Below are 26490 nucleotides of genomic sequence, written 5' to 3'. Positions count from 1 at the left end.
TATGGCCTCTTGAAGCACACTTTCTTGGTCTCCTTTACTAGCTCCTTGCTTTCTTTCCCACCCCCTTAAATATGGTGTTCCTTCCAAGTTTTAGCTTTGGCCCTCTTTGTTTCTTTCTCTGCACACTTTAGCTTAGTAATCCCATTTAATCCCATGGTTTGAATCATCTCCACAGAGATTTCTATTTCTACACCTAAGTTCATTTCTGAGTTATAAATCTGTATCTCCAGTTGCTTATAGAACATTTCCACCTGGACGTTGCACCAATATCTCAAAGTCAACTTGTCCCAAACTGAACTTATTGTTTCCCGACTATGCTGCTCATTTTGATGGAACTCTTTCCGGCATTTGCATTACTCCCATTTGCACCCCGCCATGTTGAAAACATTCTCTTTGGCTCTTCCTAGTTCTTTGCTTCTCACGTCCACATGAATGTGACCCAGTAATCTACTTTCTTATGGTCCTGCTCTCCATCCATGAAATGTCCTTGACCAGTGCTCTTTGATGGCCCCCACTTCCATATCCATGTTGCCTTTACCTACTAAAATGTAACATTCTTTGCTTTTTCTTTTGTATCTTCAGTGCTTAGCACATAGTAAGTGCTTAATAATTGAATTTTCATGAATTTCTATTGATTTTCCCTCTGCACCATCTCTTCCATCTGCTCCTATCTCTCAATTCCTACTGCTGTCACCCCAGAGCAAGCCTTTATTATTACTTATTACTACCTTGCTGGAACTGGCAGTAGCCACTTAAATCTCCCTCCTGTCTCTGATTTTACTCTACCTCCCATCTATCTTCTCCCTTGCTACCAGGTGTAGATGTGCTAGTGTCACTCCTCTCCTAGGTAACTGTAGGCTCTCTCCCTCACAAGCAAAGCTCAGACTCCCTGACCTGTCGTTCATTTCCCTCTTTTGCTCCACAATAGCTTTCTAACCTTGTTCATAAGTCTGTTGTCATAAGCTCTTACTTGCCTTAAAGGTTTCTGTTTCTTGTGTTTCTCTGGCTTGGTGCCCCAATTCAGTGTGTTGTAAGCAACTTCCCTTGGAAGTATATAGTTCAAAAGGCTCAAAGAATGTATAGAATTATTTGCAGGTTGAAGAACCAAGAATAGCCACCCTTACCAGAGAGGCTCAGTCACTTATAGTATTACCCTGTATAAGAGTAACCCACCTGAGTTGTTCATCCATGTCACTATGCCCTGCCACTAACCCCGCCCCCTCAAGCTTACCTGCTCATCTGTGTAGGGTTATTCACCCCACTCATCTTGCAGTTCTCCTCAGCTCCTAGATGATGTTGTTAGTCAGTGCACACCATCTTGAGTCTCTCCCCTGTGTTCCCAGCTCTTTGCTCTTCCTGCTATTCTCTATCAACTCCCAAAAGATAGTGATACATGTTGTCTTCTAGTCTGCATCTCTTTCTACCTACAGGTTTCAAATTCCAGCCAATGATATCTCTTCCCCAGGAGATTGGCTCTTTAAGCCTGTGGTAGCTTTCTTAGACAATGTCCCTTGATACTGAATCTCATGAAAATGTCTTTAGCTGTCAGGAGTTCACCTTCCCTAGTACCATACAGGAAGGTCTCTCTCCCTAATGCCATTTTGGCTCTTGGTGAATCTGCCAGAGGGAGAACATTTCATGAAGGGGAGGGATCCTTGTCTTCTCCCTGCAATGCTTTGTACCAAGGACTGGCATACTCAGGACCTGCCACTTAGGTTATTTTCTCACATTCTTCCCCATATCTGGAATGTTCTTTGTCCCCCTCACCTAGTCACATAGTGGATTCCTGCCTGGCTTTTAAAATCCGGTCAAATAGTATTTCTATGAGGAAGCTCTCCATCTCACCCTGCTCAGATCTCACAAAGGACTTTGCTCTCTCTAATATGCTTGCCTTCTATTATTTTGTATTAACGTTACTTGTGGCTGTGTCTCATTCTTCCATTTCACCAGGACCCCTACAAGGGAAGGGACCATGTTGTAAAGTGTGTAGTTCCCTCCTTACCTACTAGTATGATACTCTTCAGCCATTGAATTTGTCAGAAATCTTTGCTGAATAATCCAAAAGGTAATAAAACAAAGTTTGGATCATGGAGAACACTTACTGTTGCAATTACTTGAGATGAAAACATTAAGTAATTGGGTCTTCCTGATAAGAAACTCTTTGGAGATCTTGTTAGACACCTATAAATAGGGATCATATATTAAATTCTGATAAATTACACAAATGGATTTGTTATTTATAAATATTACTGCAGTCTTGGAATGGGACATTCAGAATCCACAGTAAATAAAAGTTTTAAGATAATGGAATCTGGAAATGAGATATGAAAGTCATTTATTCCAACAGTAGAACCTTTTCAAACCTATATATCAGCTAAAGCTAAAACCCAGACAAAGTGGAAGAAGCATTGTATAACAGGTAAAAGATGGGGCTCAGACAATCAGAGAGCCACTCGCATGATACAACAAGAAAGATGTCTGCCTGGGTGCCATTGCACCTTCTCAATCTCTTCTCTAATTGGCATTTAATTTTACTGTTCCTCCACGGCAGACTTGCAGAATTCGTTATGTAAAACTGCCCAAGCAGAAAAGCTCTTTTTGTTTCTTAAATTAGTAAAGCCCTAGGAGATGTTGAATGAAATTATGCACGCACACACACACACACACACACACACGCACATACATACATGCATACACCACAGCTGTAGTCTCCCAGAAGTGTTTGAAAGGGATCACATTCAGGGGTGGCTTACTGCTTAAATCCCTTTAAAATCAGCCATGTTAAATATGCTTCATATATGCTCATGATCTAATATAAATACATGAGCATTTTTAGTTTTGAAACAAACTTGAATCCAAGTGCTAAGAAAAAAATGGAGGACCATAAATAAACACGCTTCACTTCCTTAATTTAGTTCTTGAAAAATACTTCTCTGAGAACGAATGGGTTTCAGGCCTGCATGTAATCTGGTTATTACCAAGATAATGCGGAGATCTGAAGGTAATTTATCAAAGGCCTATAGCTTACTCATAGACCAATTTGATGTTAAATACAATGAAAATTGGATTTATTTTAAGATGGAAAGATAACCTGGCTCCTATAATGTTAGCAGTCTTTCATTTAATTCAAGTAACTCTTCTTTTCTTACGACAGCTCCTTGTTGTAGAAATGACCAGCACTGGGCAGTGCTTAGTGTGTTTTGCATGGAAACTGTCCAGTGCCTAAGTGTCAAATGTGTGTCCATGCCGAGCTCTGGAAGAAAATGGAACACCTTTGAGGAAAACTATGGGAGGGGACAGCTCCCCCACCCCCTCCCCAGGCTTCCTTGTCTTAGGCTTTATTCATAGCATGTGGCAGGAATGACAGTGGCTGTTTCTTCATTTGTGTTGCAGATTTCAAAGTGTCCAAGTAGATATAATTATTACATATCAAAGTCTAAAAATGGTATAAAAATCTGTGTATGTGTGTTCGTGTATGTGTGTGTGTGTGTGTGTGTTTGTGTTCTTGTGCTTGAGGCACAACTGGTACAGGCTGAGGTTTCTGCTCTGTTGTCAGAATTGTACATTTGTTAGTGGGAAAATAATGAACTGGAACACTGCCTGCTAAATATTTCTCTATTCTCAGATGCATGTGGAATTCATTTTTAAGAAAAACTAAGGAAAGCATAAGGAAAATATAATTCACATTTAGAAAATGAACCATTTAAAAGATGGGTAGAGAGAGCCCCATTATTGAAGTGCTTCTTATATAGACTGGCAGATCCTGTTCCTTGAAACAGAACAGTACAGCAAAGCCTTCAGAGAGCTTCAATAGCTTACATGAATCTATTGACATAAGGTTTACAAAGTGTTTTCTGTGTGTTGTCTTTAAGGCACCCGAGGTACCACAGCCCTTGCATTTAGTCAGCTAATGCCTTATTCAAATTATTTTTTGCATGTATCCTCTCAAACCATAACTTACAAGCGACACACACACACACACACAAACACACATTAATTTTTCTTTGGCCAGAGGCTATGATCAGTTCATAGAAAAGCATTTAATGAAATAGAGAAAAAGAAAAAATACTAATAAAATATATCCTCCATAAACTTGGATATATTTTATCCACAATATCCGCTCTCACAAATGCATACGAGTGTACAGATCCTGAGAATATAAGTACAAAGGGCATATATGTACACTTGTGGAGAGGCAAGTGAACTAGTATACATGAAAAATTCTTTTTTGTCTCCCTTGCAAACGAATGTAAAGAAAAACCCCTAGGTGGCACCTTGCTATATTATGCCCCACTCAGTCCTTTGTTCCAGATCTGTGCCTTTCTTGAGGATATGTGGCTAACAAAAAATCCACATTCCATTTGGTTTTCGTAACAGACCCAAAGCCTCTCAGCCTATGACTTCCTTCTCTCCATCCATGGTGTTCTTATTCCTCCTTTCAAACCACCCTCCTTCAGGAAAATATTCCTGCAGTGTGATGTAAAAGAAAGAATACTACATTTGGAGAACCAGGATTACAACGTTTGAGGATTGGAAGGCAGTTCAGAGATTACCCAGTCCAACTTATACCTGAAATGAATGAACATTATAATATACTGGGCACACACTTGTATAACCTCCACTTTTAAATTTTTCTATTTTTAATTCCAAATTCTCTCACTCCATATTGTTCCCCCCCCCCAATTAAGAAGGCAAGCAGTGATACCTGTTATACATGCAAATTCATGTAAAACATTAGCCTTGTTGCAAAAAATAAATTTCTTTAAATAAAAAAAGTGGGAAAAAATATGCTTCAATCTGTACTTAGAGCCCTTCAGTTCTCTCTCTGGAGGTGAATAGCATTTTTCATCATGAGTTCTTTGGAATCTTCGTGGATCATTGTATTGATCAATTTAGCTAAGTCTTTTGATTTTCATTGCAATATTTATGTTACTGTGTACATTGTTCCCCTGGATATAGTCATTTAATTGTGCGTTCCAGGTTTTTTTCTGAAACCATCCCCTTCATCACTTTTTGTAGGATAGTAGTATTCCATCATAATCATATATTCATTCAGCCATGCCCCAGTGGATGGACATCATCTCAATTTCCAACTCTTTGTCAACTCAAAAAAGCTCTTCTAAATATTTTTTCTTGGATCATTTTCTTTTTCTTTTGATCTCTTTGGGATATTGACCTCATAGCAGCATTACTGGATCAAAAGGCATGCAGAGTTATATAGCCCTTTGGGCATAGTTTCAAATTGTTCTCTAGAATGATTAGACCAGTTCACAACTCTACCAACAGTGTGTTAGCGTGCCAACTTTTCCATATCCCCTCTAACATTTGTCATTTTCCTTTTTTCTCATCATAGCAAATCTGATAGGTGTAAGGCATACCTCAGAGTGGTTTTAATTTGCATATAGCTAGTTATTAATGATTTAGAGTATTTTGTCTTATGACTCTTGACAGCTTTGATTTCTTCTTCTGAAAAATGCCTGTTTGTATCCTTTGACCATTTATCAACTGGGAATAGCTCTTAGTTTTATAGATTTGGTTCAGTTCCCTATATATTTGAGAAATGGAGCCTTTATCAGAGAAACTTGCTGTAAAATTTTTTTCCCAGTTTTGTGTTTTCCTTCTAATTTTGGCTGTATTAGTTTTGTTTGTGCACAAGGTTTTAATTTCATATAATAAAAATCATTCATTTTAACCTCCCATGATCTCCTTCATGTTCAAAGAGGATTAAAAGTCACCATGATGTTGGGGTCAGTGTATAGTGTGTCTGGTTGTGACTGATCATATCTATATGAATATGGAAGGTTCTGCCACAGGTTGGTCACAAATAGTCCATATGAACATTTGGGAAGGAAACATCTCTAAATTTGCACATCTTCTGTTTCTTTTGACCTACTGCAATTCTGCTTTGCTCAAAGAGCATAGTACCTTCTTTGACACAAGCACCCCATGCTGGACAATCCTATGTCAGTGTCTCCCACATCTCGCAATCTATGCCAGAGTGCTTCAAAGAGACATTGGGAGGGTCCTTATATCATTTCCAATGACCATCACATGAGCACCTGCCTTGTGTGAGTTTTCTGTAAAATAATCATTTAGGCAAAGTATCATTTGGCATTCAAACAACACGGTAAGCCCATCAGAGTTTCTCTCTTTGTAGGAGAGTTAAAACTCTACCTCAGAGAGCATTCAAATTCTTATTTAGCTACCAACTCTTATCCAAAGACCTAACATAAAGTTTTCTATGCTCCTCCAATTGCCTTAGTATATGATCTTTGTGATGTTTTATTGCAGTATCCTCGCTAGTATTTTATTTAAAATTTTTCCTTGAATATTCATTAGGGAAATTGGTTTATAGTTTTCTTTCTCTGTTTTTGCTCTCCCTGGTTTATGTATCAAAACATATTTGTGTCACAGAAGGAGTTGAGTAAGACTCCTTTGCCTATTTTTTTTTGAATAGTTTCTATTGTTTTGGTACTGCTCCTTACATGTTTGGTAGAATTTACATCTGGTCCTGGGAATTTTTTCTTAGGGAATTCATTTATGACTTGTTCAATTTCTTTTTCTAAGATAGGGTTATTTAAGTATTCTATTTGCTCTTCTGATAATGTAGGCAGTTTATGGGGTTTTTTTAAAATACTCATCCATTTCACTTAGATTGTCAGTTTTACTGGTGTATAATTGGGTGAAATAGTACCTGATAATTACTTTAATTTCATCATCATTGGTAGTGAATTCACTCTTTTCATTTTTGAGACTGGTAATTTGGTTTGTTTTGGTTGGGGAAAAGGAAAATAAGGAACTGATTTCATTGGTTATGGATCTCAGAGTGAGGAAACTCACTCTACCAAAACAGATTAGTCCTTGCTCTTGCCCTTATAGTCCTGAAGGAGTTCCTGAGACCCTGAGATATTAAGTAACTTGGAGGGTATATGTCATAGGTAGAAATTGAAAGCAGGTTGTCTTGAATATGAAGCAATGTTGTTCTCCACAGAGAGCTGTTGTGATGAAAGCTCTGACGTGCTATATAAAGGTGAGTTTTTTTGTATAAGGCCAAAAGGGCCTAACCACATATAAACCATTGTATCAGTCGTGACTGCCGCTAGGTGGCATGCTAGTAGGCTTGGATCGATTAATGATTGTAATTGAAGGGGAATATAATGCATTTTGTAACTAAATTGATGTAGCTCAACTACATATGTGTTGTTATGATTCATATCTGTACCCTCCCCCGCTATTGTAAGTCTTGTAATCGCTAGTTTAGAGGCAGGGAAATTCAGATTGTTAATATTTAGAAAACTCTAGACTAGTTTCTCTTTACTACTATTATTCATATTTTCTAGCAGTTCAGTGCCTTCACTCTATCCATATGTATATATATCCTACTTCTCCCTTTTCTTCCCCCTTTCCCACTTCTTTGCCTCATGGGAAAGAAGGGAGGGGATTGGAGAACCAATTGTCCTATATAACTTTGCAGAGAACAAAACAGAATATGAATATTCCATAAGTGTGTATAATATATATTATATAGCATTACATTTTAATATATTATATATAAATTCCATATTAGATATAAACACATGTGCACACATCTGGATAAGTATACAAATCAATGGTAAACAAGGTAAGATTAGCATAAGAGTTTGATTATGACATTTATGTGGATTCATATGTGATCATAGACATATATGTTGCTTCTTACTGTAACTGTAGCTCCCAGTTTAGGTACTGAGGGATGTGTCCTGAAATCACACGATAATAAGTCATTATAGCATCTTTGTTCTGCAAGAAGGTCCCATCTCGCTTTTCTTTCTTTATTGGTTGGAAACGTTCCCTTTTGCATGAGCAAGAAAGTGAGTAAATCCCTACTTTTAGTTCCTCTGAATCAATTCCCCCCACACATTTTTTCTCTGTCATTTTTATATGTCCCCTGGGAAAGTGGTTTAACTTAACACAGAGTATCTGAAATAGCCCCCTTGATCCTGAAACTGAGAACTACGATGGCTTTTATTCCTTCATGACTTGTCCAGCTTAACAAAGGCAATTGAAGTAAGGGTCTGAAACACGTTTCTAATATAATATTTAATAGACGTCATATTCAAATACTTTAGGGGCTTAGTAGACCAAATTTCCCCCTAAAACTTGGAAACCTACCCTTAATTAGAGCAAGGATGAAAATCTGGCCTCACTTGGAGCTATTTGGCAGAAAAGTCGTTAGGCTACCACTGATTCTGCTTTATTAATATGCTGCACGGTACCTTACTCAGAGCCACTCTCCTCTGAGTAGCCATTGTTTCCAATAATTGCCAAGGAAATTCATCAGGCAGAGCTGGCTCAATTCCAAAGAAAAGAGTAGAAACCAATTAAATGCTTAAAAGTTTTTAGGGATAAAGTAGAAAGTGGATGTTAGAAACCCCTTCAGATCTGACTAGAGGTGAATGACTGACTTTTATATAAGCTCTCTGGCTAAGGTTTCTGTTCTCACCCTGAGTCTCTAGGATATATGCTACATCTCTGCATCAACCGTACCAATTAGCCTTGCCTGTGGGCCAAGAGCAGTCAGGAAGATGGTTCATTGACCCCTTGAAGAAGACCTGGTTGCAATTTGAAAAACTTGAGGCCAATTCTACACATTCATCACCTTCAATGAGTTTCAATTGGCAAGTTTCGATTCTGAACCTCCAAAAGAAAAAGAATTCATTTGGAACCCCTTTAGCTAGCCCCAGGTTAGGGTCAGGCTCTATCTGATGCAGGGAAAGCTTGGAAAGAGTGGGGCAGATATGCAGTTGGTCTCAAGGGTCTTCCTTGTGCTGATTCCAGTTTGCTCACTATGATTTGTTTTCCTTTCCCTCATGGAGATCCAGAGTTACATGAGCAACTGAGCTTCACCAAGGCACAAGTTGTCCTATACCTTTAAGAGCAATGAGTGAGAGTGGAAATTATACATTGATACAGTGCTTATGAAGTCTTAGCAGGAAAAGTCAGAGTCAGTAAACATTTATTAAGCCCCAATTATGTGCCAGGAACTATGCTAAGCACTGAGGATGCAAAGAAAGGCATAAGATAGCCCTTGCCCTCAAGGAGCTTATGGTCTAACTGGAGGGAAACGATGTCAAAAGAAGCCAAAAGGATGCAAAGAGTGGGGAGGATACCTGGGTTGGGACCATGATGAAGTCCTATAGCTAGAAGGGCAAATTACATGAGAATGCATCTTAGAGAAATAGTTTCTGGAGAAACTCTGAAGTCCAGGAAAGCATCCAGGTAGCAAATGACAAGGTGAATTCCCAGGATACCCTCCTTAAATGGTGGAAGATCTCAGATGAGTTCCCAGATATTCACACACAAACACACACACACACACATACACACACACACATATACACACACACACACACACACACCAAACTCATGCAGTCAGAGGGAGGGAGAGCCCTCCAGGGGCAGGAGATTGATGAGGAAATGTAAGTTTTCAAGTTGATTTTTTTCTTGCAGAACAATGAAAAAAATCTGTTTTGATGAAGGCATGGGACTTTGAGCTTTGAGGGTGGGAAGGAATAAGCCAGATATCCTACTGCATGGCAGCTAGCTACTAGTTATCTGAGGCTGTTTCTTGTAAGCTGGTCTCTTGGGACACCTTTAGCCGCTCAATCCCCAAGCCTGCTTGGCAGATAGCTATGGCTATGATTGAATATGTACATTTAGATTCTCTTAATTTAGGAATTCATGATCAGGAGTCCTGCCTGGCTGAGAGAAGACAGAGTAGAGATGGCATCAGGTGTAATGAGCAACTGGTTTGGGGGGAACCTCTCTGGAATACAGTAAAATAAAATAATTGTATGATTTTTTTCCTTACAGCAGTACATCTGTTTGGCCTGACTTGGCAATTGCAGCCAGTTGAAGGACAGCTCTACGAAAATGGAGTTAGCAAGGGAAACCGAGGGACTGAATCAATGGATGCTACCTACCCACCAATCGGGGGAAAGGTTTCTGATAAAACAGAGAAAAAAGGTACTTGACTAAAGATGAATAAATTATTATGAATGGCTTTCCTCACAATTTGGTTCTTCATAAGAAGGACTGAATGAGGAAAGAATCAAGATGTTAATGTGTCTTATGTAATAGAGCTTTCCTCTGGTGTCTTGGGTAGAAGCAGAATGAATTTTCCAAAAGTATAGGCTCTTTTAAAAACAGAGAAGTCTTGACACAGTGGAGGCTTCAACACCCTTAAGGTTTCATTTCCCACCTAATGATCCTGAAGCAAAGTTGGGGTTGAGATCAAAATACTGTGTCTGAGTACGGAAAGTGAGAGTCTTGGCTGGTCTGTACAACGCTTGACATTTCAGAATATATCAAAATGCCTTCAGCTCAGCAGATGGTTGGGGGGGCAGGGGGGTGCAGAATTGGTCCTGTGATAGCTAGGGAACATGATCTCAAGGCCACCTGAAGAGGGGTGACTTTTTGAGGGTAACTAATATCACCTGGGAACTCCCTGACTCATTTTCCATACATGTCATGCCATAAGATTAGCAAGCATAAGCTTTTCATTCCTTTTAAATAATCTATTTTCACCAATCTTTGAAAAAGGCCAAGAGGTTTGCTTTAGTGTGACTTTTCTTTTAATGAGATTTTGGTAATTTCCATTCTCCAGGTTGCAGTGTAGCTATGAACTCCAGGGCTACCTCTTCCTCAATTCTCACCCCCAATCTCTTCCCCTTCAGATCCTACACGAAGACACATTCTTCTGAAACAAGGGCTCAAACCAACTGGCATATCAGTTTGGTTCTAGTTTCACTTGAATAATTTGTTGCCATTTGAGTGAATTTAGTTGAGCAAATATTTATCAAGCACATACTTTATGCCCAGCACCATGCTAGATGCCATGAGGAATGTGCAGAAAAGCCAGAAGTCTACTTCCTGTCCTCAACAAACTTCCAAGGCAAAGTTGGGCTGTGTATTCTTGTTTAAAAGTTTTAGAAACAGACAATTTCAGTTACCAGTTAGACTAGTGAGACTATTTGATGTTCTCTTCTATGTCATATCTTGGTTTGTTCCCATGACTTGGCTTTGGTTCAGGATTCAGGATTCAACACAGTAGGTTTCAATGTTGGCCCTGCCTCATTTGTTTCATTAGGGGCCAACAAAACCATATTGACCTGTCTCAGCAGTGTCATCATCACTCCTGGAACAGACTGAAGACACTACTGGTATCAGAGCAAGCAGGCCAGGTAGTCAACCAGAATTCACCTAACCTTTGTACAGAGGTCTCTTTACCAGCTCAAATCCTCTCTCGTGGTGCTCTGTTTCTGGGAGGGAGTCAAGATGTTACATCAATGTGAGGAAACCTACCAGAGTACCAGCTGCCATTTTGATATTGTCTTTCTCAATTCCATTAGTTTTGTGACTTTGGAAGGCTGTCAGGGGAGGTAGAAGGTCATCAGCACATAGTTACCAACACACGTTTGTGCTTGTTTTCACATACAGATTTCTGGATCCCTTTCCAGTGAGCCTAATACAATTGGAAAATTGCAAAAAAGACTGTGGAAGCACAGCCCTGGAGGCTCTCAATGACAGTGAATTTTTAAGACAAACTTTATCACCCCATATTTTTATATAACATGACAAGTTACACAAATGTGCAAAAAAATGTTTGTCCAATTACAACAGCAAAAAGACCAAAGCAATTTCAGTTAAATATTTTATGAAGAAAAATCCCTGGGGTTTTATATCATACATGCCAAGTTTTAGTTTGAAGTAACCTTTTATGGAAGCATGGACATAGCCTGAACCATAGTTAGACTTTTAAGGGTACTGCTCTATTGTATTTTTACTGCATATTACTTATCAAGTGCAAAAATCTTGTTATAATATAATGTGTAGACAGAACTGAATCTTGGGGAAAATCTTAGGTACTGTCAGGACCATTTTCAATGAAGTAACAGTGTTCTTATATTCTTTTGTGGTTTCTGGGCACTGTTCACTCCAGTGGTATAAGCCAATATCCCTTTTTTATATCACACACTGCCTATTGTATCAGGGAAATGTACGATGAATGAGTCAGCTTGGCCTAGTGGATAAAGAGTGGACCTTGGAGCGCAGAAGACGGGTCCAAGATCTGCCTGTGCCACGTGCTGGCTGTGTGAACCTGAATGAATCGCTTAACCTCTCAGTTCTCTAGGCAGTTCTCTAAGACACTGAATCAAAAAGAAGGTACCACGTCTGCAGACCAGTCTGTACCAGAGACTCTGCACCTGAAAATTCCCTATGGCACCGAAATCGCAGGTGCAACATCTCCCTGTCTCTGTCATTATACAGTTAAAACTGACTGATTGATTGACAATTACTGTATAGTACTTTGTCCATCCCACTACCTTCTCTTTTGAAGATAAAGCCAAAAAGTACAGGAAACTGCTCTGAGTTTTATTGTTCAGCCACACATTTTCCTCATAGGAAATAGATAAACTGAGCTAAATGATCTTGAAGTCTCCTCTGGCTCTACAGTTCAAAGATTTGGTGCAATTTTTCAAGTTCTCAATAACTTGGTTTGAAATTGACACCTTCTCATCAAATTCTTGACTTGTATTTTTGGAACTTGCCATCTCCAGTGTCTGGGCTCTGTTTCATAGCAAATTGAGCACCTTAAAATGTTTATCATCGTCTTGCTTGGGAGACTGATGGATAAGAGACTTTTTATAAAAATCTGCCAATCAAATTCTGTTGAGATTGGATTCTCATTAACAGTCATTCTCCATATCTTTTTTTCAGTGCAACACAGAAGAATAACTTTCTCCCCACTTAGTTTTCCAAATGAAACAAAAAGGGGTATTTGATGGCAAACATTCATTTTGTAGAAAAAAAGACAAAACCTTAGGAAAAGCAGTGTGATATAGCACAAAAAGCAGTTACTAGCTTTGAAATTCAAGGATGTGACTTCAAATCCTGACTCTGCCAAATATTACCTGGGGAGCCTGCATAAGTTGCTTCTTCTCTCTCAGCCTCAGTTTCCTCCTATGTAGAAAAGAATGGTATGGATTAGATGGCAGCTAAGGTCCCTTCCAGCTCTAAATCTGTGATTTTGTGTTCCCTTGATTACAAAAAGAAAATCCTTTGGGTTCGACAATCTTCTCCCCCTACCCTGAAATCTAGGGGAAATCTCTTCATTCAATGCCTTCCTTATGCTATAAGTATTTATTAAATACCTACTATGTGCAAGGTCCTCTTTTAGGGGCTCTGGAGTGTCCAAAGAGTCTATAAGACAGACATTGCCAAAGTGCTTACACCATGGATAAAATGAGTGTATCCCATTTACTTAACAAGCTTACTATGAAGTAAGTCTTGTACTAGGCCCTATTGAGGGATATAGAGAAAGAGAAAGCATGGTACCTGTCCTTAAAGGAGCCTTGACCTACTGGGGTAGACCTGGTATTCCTAAACAAAGCTACTTAACAACAGTTACAAGGTAACATCATACCAGCCTGTCTGAAAAATAACAGACCTCATATTAAATCCTTAAATGCTAAGGGAGGTGGGTGGGAAGGGTACATTCTTAGGGGAGTTGATCTAGAAGGGAAAGGGTTAGAAACAGCCCAAGATAAACTGCATTGACTTCACCATCTTGCCAGGGACTGAAGGGCTAGTTTTGTCCAAGAAGTAGTATTAGAGCTGTGACTTTAGAGTTAGGGACCAAACAGAACTGATCAACTGAGATTCTTCTCCCCAGGGACCTAGCTTTCTGTTAACTGTCTCACTTTGCTTCTCCATTTTACCAGTCTTCCCACTGCATGAGTTCCAAACTGGACCTGGCCAATAGAGCATGTGACTAACACTGAACTTTAACTTATGGCCACAATTTCATTGTGGGTGCTCCTCACTTTATACTGTGGGGTGGTCCATTTTCTCTAAATGTAATTCCATATTCAGTGCAGTATTCAGAAGAACGCTGGAGTGAATCTTATTGTGATATAAATATAGTTAACTAGTATCTGTTTTTAAAATTTTGGATTTTTGTATGTTAGAGTTGACCCAAAATGATAATCTGCATTTGTTAATTTTTAAACTTGGCATGTTTTGCCATCTATCATCATTATATTAGGTCTGAGAGGTCAGAAAGGTCAATAGTAGGTGCGAATATCCCGTTTTGGCATATTAAGAAATAGAGTGACAGAGAAGAGGGTAAAGGATTTGCTGAAGGAGTGAGACTAAAACCATAGTTTCTTGACTCACCTCCACATTTTTACCACCAGCTCAAATGACCTTCCTTACCTGTGGGGGGAGGAGTTGAGGGGCAGTTCTGGAGCCTTCTGTTTCTGAGGCTTGTTTTCTAGTATAGGATTCTGCCTTGGATAAGGGATTTAGCACACAAGAAAGTACTACAAAACTACAAAAACACATACGGCACTTGGAGCATGTATGTTATCTCACTTGATAGTCACAAGAACCCTGTGAAACAGGTGCTGTTATTGACATTTTGCAGGTGAGGAAACTGAACCTGAGAAAGGTTGACTGATTTGCCCTGGCTCTGAGGCAAGATCTGAACTCGAGTGTTCCTGACTTCAAGTCCAGCAACTCTGTCTACTCTCCCACCTACTGATTTCATTACACTTTTTTCACCTGTCTTCCACTAAGCTTGTTTTTCACAGATGGAAGCCAGACCATGCAAGTGCCCCTTCTAACCAGCACAGGGGCCCTTGTGTGAGTAGCTATACAAGAGTCTTGGCATTGAGTGCTAGCTCTGGGTGGCAGAGGTGAATGCTGATGTCAGTTTCCTACAGGGCTTTCTTAGTTACTATCCTTATAACAGAAGTTAAGCCAAGGCAGAATATGTCTGATTTATCCTTCCAGCATGCACACTTTGAGTGTGGTCTAGAGCTGTGATGTAAACAAGGCAGCACGTTAAAGCACCTGCTATGTGTGGAGCACAGTGCTCTAAGGCTGGTAGAAGGTGAATATTAACACTACTAACTCTAATGCGCACTATACCATGATGAGTAAGCTAGAGAAGTATAGGCCAAGTGCTGTGTGAGGTCTTGTAGGGGAATGACATCCCTGGTGGGGAATGCCCCCTGGAGGGGGCAGTCAATGAAGCACTTATCTTGACAGTCTAAACAACAAATATTAGATGCAAAGTATTGTTTTTAATCAGATAGCCAGTTAGTACCAGCTCATAAGAACCAACTGTCAAATTGTCACTGAGCATCTATATCTCAGAAATCTGCAAATGCAACAAATCAGGATTTGATTTGTTATTTTTTGATTGTTGGAACTTAAGGAAATGATGGAGAAGATGTTGACAATACAGATTAAACTTAAAAGTGTGTCATCCATATATTTTCCCAGGAGAGCTGATTGCTGAATATTTACTAGTACATCCCAACTTTTAATGCTTGATTTGCTTCAAATTGCATGTACGTTTATTTTCTCTGGCCCGGTTCAGTGGATGAAGGTTGGTTTCTTTTGGCCCAACCTAAAGTGAAAAAATCCAAGCTGTCCTGTCAGGGTAAGGATAGGACATAAGAACCCAAAAGGGAAACCAGCTGGATAGTTGAACCCATTCAGCAGGCAGAATCAAAACCAGTCCTAAGTCTTGGTACCTTTTTCTTAAAGACTATTTGAGCCTAAGACATTGTGAGAAAGTTGGAAATAATTCATATGAGCACAGTAAACTATATGAATAAAATAGTGAAATGTATTAACAGATAATGATGGTGAAAGTTAACATGATTATTTTTAAAGATTGATGGCAAATGGCAGGAAATGTTTCCTCCAATGCTGTATGGTATGTATATGTTTTCCTAAGACGAGATTAGAGCAGGTTCATTTAGAGTGTAGCAGCTTATTTCTGACTATATTAAATCACTTTATCAATATACTTCAGTTTTAACAAAAACATTTTTAACAATTGCTTTAGCATGTTATAGATATGCCTTCTAAAACAGATTTATGGAAAGGGCTCACGATGCTAAAAGATAAACTTGGTTACGGCATAAAAAATTGATGTGAAATGTTCCTGATCATATATGTTTAATGTTTCACTAGTTTCCTTTTCCTCCTCTTCTTTTATTTTTCCAAATGAACACACACAGTCAGTGAACTGATAGGAAATATCATAGTGGGTTAGATTTAGGGTGTAATATCTTGAGCAGACTACCGAGGGAACCCAGCCATGTTCTGGGACACCATTATTAAGCATTAGACATCTAAATTTCTCTTAAGACAGCATTTTAATTCTATAATCCACTGCTGTAGCTCAACAAGTCATCAGTTTGTAGAATGTTAGCTCCTTGAGGATAGGAATTGCTTTTGCTTTTCCTGGCATCATCAGCACTTAGTACAGTGACTGGCATGTAATAAATGCTTATTAAATGCATGTTGGTTGAACTTTTTTTTACTGCTGTTTTCAGCCTCCATAACTTCTTGGTATAATGGCTTTCAAGAGTTGACTCCATTGTAAAGTGACATTTCCTTTTACTTATCATAAGGTTAGAGCTCTCTGGCTTCATATGATTCCCTCTATCATTTGCTTAGCAAGTTTGTGTTTACCCAAATGTTACTGCTGATGCTTTTCTAAACTTTAGTTATATCCTCTCTCATCCTCTGTGTTTTCATTCTTGTACAACTACTGCCTTTCTCTTGATCACAACTTCATTATGGTATGAGGACCAAAGCTGCTCACTCTAGCATAGGTGCAGATACTGTCCTTCCAGTTCCAGAGATTCAAATCTTTGGGAGCCATGCCTTGGTCAATTTCACAATGAGGGTTGGACCCAGGTGTAGTTGTCAAGAATGTCCTTCAAGTGCTTCTGAACGTGGAGGCTGATCTAAGCCAAGATGACAAAATAAATGTGGATCGATCACTGGTACCAGATGAGGGATTTCCACCTGAGTGTTTTGAAAGGACTCAAGTATGAATTGGCTAAAATGGGTAATGTGATATTAGAAATGAACATTGTGGTAGAAGACTGGCAGATGACAAATGGGAACTGTCACCAATGTAAAGGTTGCTCAGAGGTCATAGGAAATTATAGATTGAATAGGCTCAGTTCAATACCAGGCAAACACAGTAGAGTTTGCCATAAAGTATGAGAGCCCATAATACTAAAAACAATCTACTGGAGGGAAAGCAGCATAGTCTATGTGAGGGAAAATCATCAAAGGATATCAACATTCTAATGGAGCTAATCAATCATCTGGCTCAACTTTTGCCTGAATAAGAATTTTAGCAGGGAGTCTTCCAGCCTTTCCTGAAAGATAGTGAAAGGGAGATCATCTCAAAAATATCCCATTTTGCTATGAAATAGATAGTCTGTTAGGAAGTTTTTCTCCCATATATCAAACCTTTATCAGCATCTTTCTAATTTCTACCCATTCCTCCAAATTCTTTTATCTAGGTTCAAATATAATCTTCCTTTCATATAACAGACTTTAAAACATTTGGAATATTTATCATGCCTTCTTTACCCCCTCCCAGGTCTTCTCTTGTCTAGGCTAGATATGTTTTCTTGACTACAAGGTTCCTTACTATCTTGAATACCCTACTCTGAATATACGCTCAATTATCAATATTCTTCCAAAAGCATAGAGCCCCAAACTGAATACAGTGCTGCAAAAGGCATCTGACCAAAGCAGAGAGCAGCAAGATTGTCAGCCACCCTAGGCTTGAACAGTAGGCTTCTCATTGTCACTTAAGACTGTACCTAAGTAAGACTCCCTCTCCATTCTACCCAAAAAGTAGTTATAGGCTCTTTCCTCAAAGATAATGAGGAGCTTACTGTCTTACGGTATAACCAATTCTACTTTGGGATAAGTTGTATTCTTCTGTTGATCCGTATTTCTCTAATTTTCTCTAATCTTTCAAAGATCACTGACAGTGCTTTAGTTCTCACTTTTTCCTTGAATATTTGGACCAGATGACTTGGACTCATCAAGGGTTGCTCAGTACTCTTTCAGTCTTATTATGTCTCTTTTATATCACTTCCCTGTCAGCCATATTTGGCTTTCTCTCTGTTCCCTATTTTCTGAGTAGTGGTCTTTTCCTCTCTTTTAAACAGGCTGTTTTAAAGTTAAAGTGGTGGTTTAATTCCCTGCACCATCCACATTCATCTCAATAGATAACTCCTCTTTTCCCTCTTTATAAGAATTATTTCACTTTGTGTCTTTAGAATTTTGCTGTGGAAAGTTATAGTCCATGAGATCCTACCTATCTTTCTGAGACCTTTGAAATAACTATTTTCTCAAAATATAGGGAGATTATTTCTCTCTTTCCCTTTCCAGGATGACTCAATCAGATTATTCCCAGCTTTTTTCTGTTTTTCTGTCATGAATTTTAAGCTCACTTGGTTTTCAAATTCTCAACCAGTTCCTCTTTCTTAATGTGAATCACCAGAAGCCTCTCACTGGTTCCTCCGTTGAGGCAAGTACATAAATTAAATTAGTAGCTTTTAAGGGGGGATAGAGGGAAGGAGAGATCTAGCAGGTACCTGAATAATTCAAGTCAACTCTCATTACTTGTATCATGCCTCTGGGCCAGACTTCAGATCTTTTTCCAAAGCTTCTCATCTCTTCTTTCTGTCTAGGTGGTCTGTAATATGCTCCAGTGACAATAGTACTACTTTTTTCTACTTCTCACTGTCACCAAAATTCTATCCACCCTCAAACCCTTCCTTCTACTTCCTGGATTTTCTCATATGACCATATCGTATCAGTATACAGTGATGCTTCTCCATTGCTGTTCCTTTTAACTATTCTATTTCATTTGAATAAAGTATCTCCCTCATGAGTTATGTTCTAGTCCTAAGTGTCATCCCATCAAGTATTTCCCATACATCTGAGGTCAAATATACCCTTTTACTTTTCTCATTAGGAAACTAGCTTATACATGACCATGTGTATTTGTTGTAATATATTATTTATCATATATTATTAAACAGCTCAGCTTTCTAGGATGATTCTATTTACCAGCAAAGTGTAAAGGGATTTATTGTTTCAAGGAATTCTAATAATCAACATATAGAAACTTTGCTACAAAGATAATTGGCATCTTACTGTGTAGGTCCTTACACTTGAGGTACTTGAGATTGTTATCTTTAATTGTAGTGTTACTAAAATGCTTTATGCCAAAAGAATTATGAAATCCAAAAGCTTGTTAGTGAACAGGGCAGTTATCACAATGGGACTTTAAGAAACCTCCTTAACATAAGGAGACAGATATATCTTGAGAGAAAAGAAATGCTTTGAGTACAAAATGCTCTTCAGAATAAACCCCTTAACTAGGACTGTGGGTTTTGAGAGGCCTTGTACAATGGTGGCTGAGCTTCTACACTGCAATTGGAAAACAGTGAATATTGTTCATAAGATCTAGTATGAAAATCACTCATAAAGATTTCTATGTAGCCATGTGTTATCTGTACCAGTCAGGGACAGCTCCACAAATAAGGAAATCCACTGATACACAGGTAACCTCTCCCAATTTATATCACTTGGTAGATGGCAACATCTAGTAATGTTATCTGATTTTCTATTTCTTTCATTCAAATTTTTATCAAATCCCAACAACTATCTATCTGCAAGGCACCAGGAAATTGCTTTCATATTTTCATCTACTCTTAGATGGAATGAGCAGAAGTAAAAAATCTAAATAATCCAGAGTATATTGTCTATCCCTGAATAATTGAGAATTGAGTTTATATCATTTGCACATTTAGGAAAATGACATACAATTAAATATATGATCTAGAGCCTCATCAGTCATAAAGTAAGCTTTTACTGCCTTCTTTTGATCTCTCTGAACACTGGGTGAATATTTGCTTTGACCTAGTATCGTTGTTCTGACACCAATCTTTTAGTAGGAAAGCAGCAAAGATGGTTCTTTAAAAAATGGTGTTTACACCTTTAAACAACAAGCTAGATCAGCTTCCACTAAAATAAACCACTGAGTCAAATAGAATGTGTCTTTTAAAGTCCATTGTCATTAGAATATCCCACAGTGAAACTTCGTTATGTTCAGAGAAACAGTGCCTTGAAAATGCATGTTTGTGTGTGTTCACTTAATCTTCCCCTAAAGTGAGTAAGTACCTCCTTAGCTTGGGTTAATTTTATGGAATTTCAAATGTGTTTAAAGACCGTCCAAAATGCTTAGATGCAAGACTGTGTCCTTGACCTTATAGTTATTGCAATAAAACCTTATAATTAAAGATTTAATTACCATGTGCCACTATCTTCAGGCCTGCCTCCCTCTCCCTGCCCTCCAAAGTTCCATTGTGCTTAACTTAGCCTAAGGTAACCATTGGAAAGAATCATTAAGCTTCCAGACATTTAGAGAGCATGACATTGAGTTAGGCAATTTCAAGGAACATTTTAAGTTGGAAAAAGCAAGTGTGTATACATGCAACCACAACCTACTCAACATCAACAATTATTCGCTATGTGTGGGACATTTTGGGACACTTTGCTTGGCATGGAGAGGGTTTGAAAATTCAGATAAAATACAGTCTCTACCTTCATGAAGCTTTCATTGTAGGAGAGCACACTACATTGTAGTAGAACACACATACATACCTAGCAATCAATAAGTACTTATTAAGTACTTACTGTGTGCCAGGATCTATCATGCCAAACAGTGTCCAAGAAAGAAGGGAGCTGAGTGCTGTCCAAGGTCTGAGACTGGGAAGATCAGTCCTTGTGTTTGGGGCAGGAAGAGTAGGGGAGAACTTTAAGGGAAAAAACTGGAGCTTAAAATAAATAGGATTGCAAAAGATGGAATTGGGTGGGGAGGGAACCCGTAATGATAAGGAATGGTCAGAGCAAAAGTAGAGACAAGAGTCCAAGCTGTATATGGGAGATAGTGAGCAGCCCTATTTGAGTAGGGCATGGGGTTCATGGAGAGGACTGATGTGAAAAAAAATTGGAAATATAGAGTGGTGCCAAACTGCAGAAGGCCTTGAATGCTTAATTATGAATTCTGAACTTTTATTTAGTAGGCAATATAGAGTGCTTTTTTTTTTTTTTTACTACAACTGTTACTACAACTAAAAAAAGTCAAACTCAGGTATGTCAGTTTGTCCAACCATTTCCCTGTTGTCTCATCTTTATAAAATTTTCATGAGAATAATCCATACACATCAAGACATCCTTGATGAAAATATGAGAAATAAATAGGCAAGCTTTTGAAAGAGATCTTCGATAGCCAATCATGTCTCTGCAGCCATGTAGTTTACTGAAAGATACAGAAAATATGAGATCTCCCTGTTTATTTTGTTTGTTGACTATTTGATTTGGTATAGCAGAATTCAGCCATAAAATCTTTCCTATAACTACTATGGGTTTTCCTTTTTGGGGATGGGGGGATGTATACAATACTAAAAATTGACTGTCATACAAAACAGTGTACTATGGTTGCCCCTGGAAGGGACCTTTGAGGCTATCTGACCCACTCCCTTCATTTTGCAGTTGCAGAAAGTGAGACCCAAAAATGGTAAGTGGTTTGCCCGGTCACATATGTAGTAAGTGGCAGGACTAAGACTTGAATTCCGTTCCTTTCATACTAAATAAGGTTGGGCCTGGATTTAAATCCAGACTCACATACTTAGTAGCTATGTGACCCTGAGCAAATCTATTCACCTCTGTTTGTTTCAGTTTCCTCAACTATAAAATGGGGGTAATAACATCACCTACCTGATAGGATTTTGTAGGGAGTCAAATGAGATATTTATAAAGCACTTAGCTCAGTGCCTGGTGCATAATAAGCACTATAAAAAAGCTTATTTTCTTCTCTCCCTACTATATGATGCTGCTTTCCAGTAGATCATCACTCAAGAGAATTTAGCTTAACAACCTACATAAGGAAAACCAAGTGGATGAATAATGTGTCTCTTCCCTGGAATATATGAGCTTATCCATGGGGATATGTAGCTTGGTGTATCAGTAAGCACCTCGACATACATGAGGGGCCTGCTATCACAGGTTCTTAGATTTGCATTCATAAAAGGAAAGTCAACTTTTGAGGGGTTAACAATCATTTTAATCAAGCATATATATCATTCCTTTAATCAAGCGCATATATCATTCACCTAGTTCAGAGGAATCAGCATCCTGAACTTCAGAAAAAATACAGAGAAATCAAAGATCAACAGACATGGCTTCCTCTGTCTGACTATAATCAATACATATCTCACAAATCAACAGACAGGTCCAACTGTCTGACCATAGTTACCAGAGAGGGAAGCACCAACATCTGGGTTTTCAAAGCCAGGGGTCTGCTTAGTGGCTTCCCAGAGTCTTGTCTGGCACACAAACCTTCTTCCAAAAACTAATCCCCAAAGTAAAATCCACACCTCAGAGACTTTATACACTTTTTAGAGCCAGAGGGCATCACATCCCTTGAGAACCTGTGCCTCATTAACTAAAGATGTGGGCCTTCCTACAAATCTTTCCAGGCCCCACAATGGGTGGGAAAGATCCTCCTTAATCACATTATTCAGAGGCACTTTTACTAAAGCAAAAACAGCAAAAGATCCTACTTTGCTTGCCCTTACACTTGGACAGGCACTAGAGATGTACACTGAATGGGGCCTAGAGTCGAATTAGGGAGATGAATTGGATTTGGAAAATTGCACACCTCTGTCAATGTCCCCAAACTTCTGACCACAATAAACAAATAAAAATTCTTCTCAGCACCAGTATTCTTCCTTACTGTGATACTATGTTACAGTCAATCTTGAAATATCATAGTCTCTATAGAATCAAAGTTGTAGGCTATTCATAGTGAAATGGAGAGCATATTACCAACAAGCATTTATGCTCAGGAACTGCAGAAAGTATTGAGAGATGTGTGAAGGGAAAAGGATGTGGGCTGTGTGGGACAACACATTAGTCTGAGAGCTGTACTTTTAACTGCAAAATGGTAAAAATTAGGAGAAGGGTAGGTCTTCTTTTGAAGTCATAGATAAAAAATTGTCCAGTATGAAAAGGTATGAATGAGTTGGGTTCTGACCTGTTGGAGAGATACTACCCTTCATCTAGATGATTAAAGTGTTTTAATAAAGGAGAGATATTGAATAAATAATAGTTTAAATTGAACATAATCACTTTTTGTGCATTTAATAAAAGCACTTTCACCAGTATTAGTAACTGCACTCAAGGAAATATTCAAATCTTGCTATTGAGAAGTTTTTGTTTTGTATATGGAGCTTCTGAAGGTAAGGAACAAGTCAAGACATCAAACATTTATTAAGTTCCTACTATGTACCAAGCACTGTTCTAAGCGCAGGGAATAGAAAAAAAAAGCACAAGATGGTCTGATTTCAGGAAGCTTACAGCCTCATGGTGACAGACAGCATGCAAACAACTATATGTGTATGTACAAGATGTAGGCAGGATCAGCACTCTAACTTTGACTGTGGAGTAGTAATTAAACCACTTTCTGTTCACTTTCCACCCTCCCACTTTGTCTGCTTGCCCAGGCTTCCCTTGGTCAGTGTGGTTGTTATTGTCTGTCTTCCATATAGTAAGAATATCAAGACATCCAGAGGGTGATGTCTTGACTTTCAAGTCAATTGGATTTAAGAGAGACAGGACTGCCTTGCTCTCTCCTCCAGAGTCATTGGAGTCCAGTGGCAAGACATAGGTTAGGATGACTGGAGACAGCCCTTGACTTGTGTTAGGACATATAAGAAAAGCTGGTGTGGACCTCTGTGAAGCCATGACCACAGGCTCTCAATGCTTTGGTACCCAGGGGAAAAAAAGCTATTTCTGTGGAGCAACAAAAGCAATGATGAAAAGACAACAGAAATTGGAATATTCTATAACTACATCCTCATCAGTTTACAAAGCAAAGATCAGATGTCAGGTTAAAGTAAAGTAAAATGTTTCCACTTCATTGTCTGAATTTTTTTCATAAAATTGCCTTTGGAGAGGATTTGTTTTGCACGTAATTTCTTTCCACTTCACTTTTTCCCCCATTAAGTAACACTGAAAAAAATGAAATAAGAAATTCATTCAAACTCACAACAGTCCAATTTATAAGCTAATTGAGAAAATGGTAGAAAAAGGCTTTGGAAGATGACTTAATAGCATGGCTTCTTAGGAGACTGTCTCCATTCTGATGCATGCAGTGCTAAAGTGAAAAGGGCCCAGGAGGCGTGCCCCCTCCCACTGCTGCTGTGCCCATGTGTCTGTTCTCGTGTAGTCCGGGAGAATTCTTCAGAGAACTATCACTCTTAATGGCTCATTTTAGTGTTTTCTTGAATTGACCTGAATAGAACGCATTGTCTGTCCATATCTTGACACACCTGTCATGTCCATAAATAGATCATTTATTGGTAAGGGGCAAGTACTGACTTCTAAAACATTTTTTGGTGATATGGATCCTTTTGGCAATCCGTTGAATCCCATGTTCCCCCCTCAGAATGTTTTGTTATTTGTATTCAGAATTGAATAAAATTTTGAATTTCACCTAGAGGTTAGTGAAAATTAAGATGGAAATTCTTTCCTATCTGAGTTTACGGGTTCCCTGAAATCTTTCTGCAGACTTATTAGAGGTCTATAGGGCCCAGGTTAAGAACATGGGCCTGAAATCTGTTTCCATAGAATGACTTGTGTGTATTAGGTGGTCAGTGGACCCTTACTGATGATGGTGAACAGGTTCTACTATACCCATTCCTCTTAGAGAGTTTCTTTGGGCATCATTTAACTTGGTGGACTTTATTTTCCAGTTGACAAATTAGACAGTACGTGAGAATTAAAAGCATTAATGCCAGAGAGGTGAGAGTCCCTCAAATGAGCTGTTGCCCTGCTTTGTTTATTTCCTTGATGGTGACTGTCTTTATTAAAGACTCTAAGCACCTCAAAGCAATGTTTGTGGTACCTAGATTTATAATTGTATTTATCTTTACGATTTTGTTCCTAAGGCACATTGCCCTCATTTTCTAAAGCCCTGAGTAGATTGAGAATAGAAAGTAATGCTTTCAGGTCACAACTGCTATTTCTCTCCCACTTGGAAAAAGTAGCTTCTAGTGAAAAATAACAGCCTTATCTTATAGGTTTAAACATATTCAGTTGGACATTTCTTTACCTCAAAGGGTGGGTGTTATTCTAAATGCCAATTCCACAAAATTATGAGTCCTGTCATACATAATTATGTTCAAAATTGCATTTGAAATCTATTATTAACACTGTTAACAGGGGACATTGTTAAAACAGTTATTACTCTTGGCCTTAACACGAAAAGCAATAATGTCAGTATTTCAGTGAGTTAAAAGCTACAGGGCAGCAGCCTCTGCATAAAGCCACTGCAGGTATGGTTCTTAATGGGCTGTTAATTTTATAGTGGATGAACTTAAAGGAAAGAGACTTTTAAAACTACTGTAGGTGTAGAAATTGCAGAAACACAAAATCTTGCCATTGGGAGTGGTCTTTGTGGCCATCTAGTCCCCATTTGTGCCTGAGAACCACGTTTACAACAAATGGTCATCCACCTTTTGCTTGAGGACTGCTAAGAAAGAGCAACCCTTTTCCTTGGCCCATTTCACCTTGGAATAGCTCTAACTGGTAGGAAGCTTTTGCTTACCTTGACTCTAAGCCAGACTATCTGAGATTCCCACCCACAGCTCCTAGTTCTGCCCTTGGACCCAGTAAAGCAAATCTAATCCCTCTTGAACATGACAGCCATTCACCTATTTGAAGAGAACTACAGAATCACATCCTCCTCCCCTTACCCCCAAGTCTTATCTTCTCCAAGCTGAACATACTCAAGTCTTTAAATAGTTCCTCATATGCCTTTCAGTATCCTGGGTGATCCCCTCTTAATAGTCTGATTTATCAACGTGACTCCCAGAATGGACCATACTATTGCTAGATCAAATGTGACCACAGTCAGAGTCCAGTAGAACTTTGGCTATATGATCATTTGTTTTGCATGACTACATATTTGTAATGGTTTCTTTTTTTATTTCTTCACTTGTCAATGGGTGGGGGAGTAGAAGGGAGTAAGAGAGAATAAGAACTGAAAATAAAAATAGAATTAAAAAAAATATATTCCCTTACTTTTTTGGTAACAAACTACAATTTACAAATGTAAAGCATTCTGCACCACTGGTAACAATCACTCATTTGTTTTACTCAGCCGTTTTTTGCGAAAGTTCTTTGTTGTTAATTTATAATGTTCGTTAGATATTTCTATCGTGTCAAAACAAAATTTGTCAATTTCCTATTAGCTCCTTTTGTTCTTGCCTTTCTAATCTAAATATTATTCTCTTCCATGAAGAAAAGAAGGAAAATAAATTGAGTATGTCTCCCTTCTCTGAATTCTGCTATCAGCATTTCACCTCCAGCAATGCTCCTGTCATTTCTTTGGACTTCTTCCCAAATTTCACTTAAACAGAAACCCTTTTTTGTGGTTGTCCTCACTATTCTTTGACAGCCTTTGGCTGTGCTGATCTTTAACACTCCTAATATTATTCTTTTAGTACCATGCCACCCTTTTGTGTAATCATCTACACTTTC

The 26490-nt window shown here is 38.6% G+C and overlaps 1 protein-coding gene across 2 annotated transcripts in view; it reads left to right on the top strand.

The window, feature by feature from the left end:
- TENM1 (teneurin transmembrane protein 1) overlaps positions 1 to 26490 on the top strand; it is a 773658-nt gene that overhangs the window by 509203 nt on the left and 237965 nt on the right. For both annotated transcript variants that reach the window (XM_072626495.1, XM_072626494.1), the window contains exon 7: positions 9853 to 10005. In XM_072626495.1, coding sequence (XP_072482596.1) covers positions 9853 to 10005 — 153 coding nt within the window. The remainder of the gene's footprint in view (positions 1 to 9852; positions 10006 to 26490) is intronic.

The sequence above is a fragment of the Notamacropus eugenii genome, chromosome X (assembly GCF_028372415.1).
Source record: "Notamacropus eugenii isolate mMacEug1 chromosome X, mMacEug1.pri_v2, whole genome shotgun sequence".
Taxonomy (NCBI): Eukaryota; Metazoa; Chordata; class Mammalia; order Diprotodontia; family Macropodidae; genus Notamacropus; species Notamacropus eugenii.
This window is presented reverse-complemented; position numbering and strand designations above follow the sequence as displayed.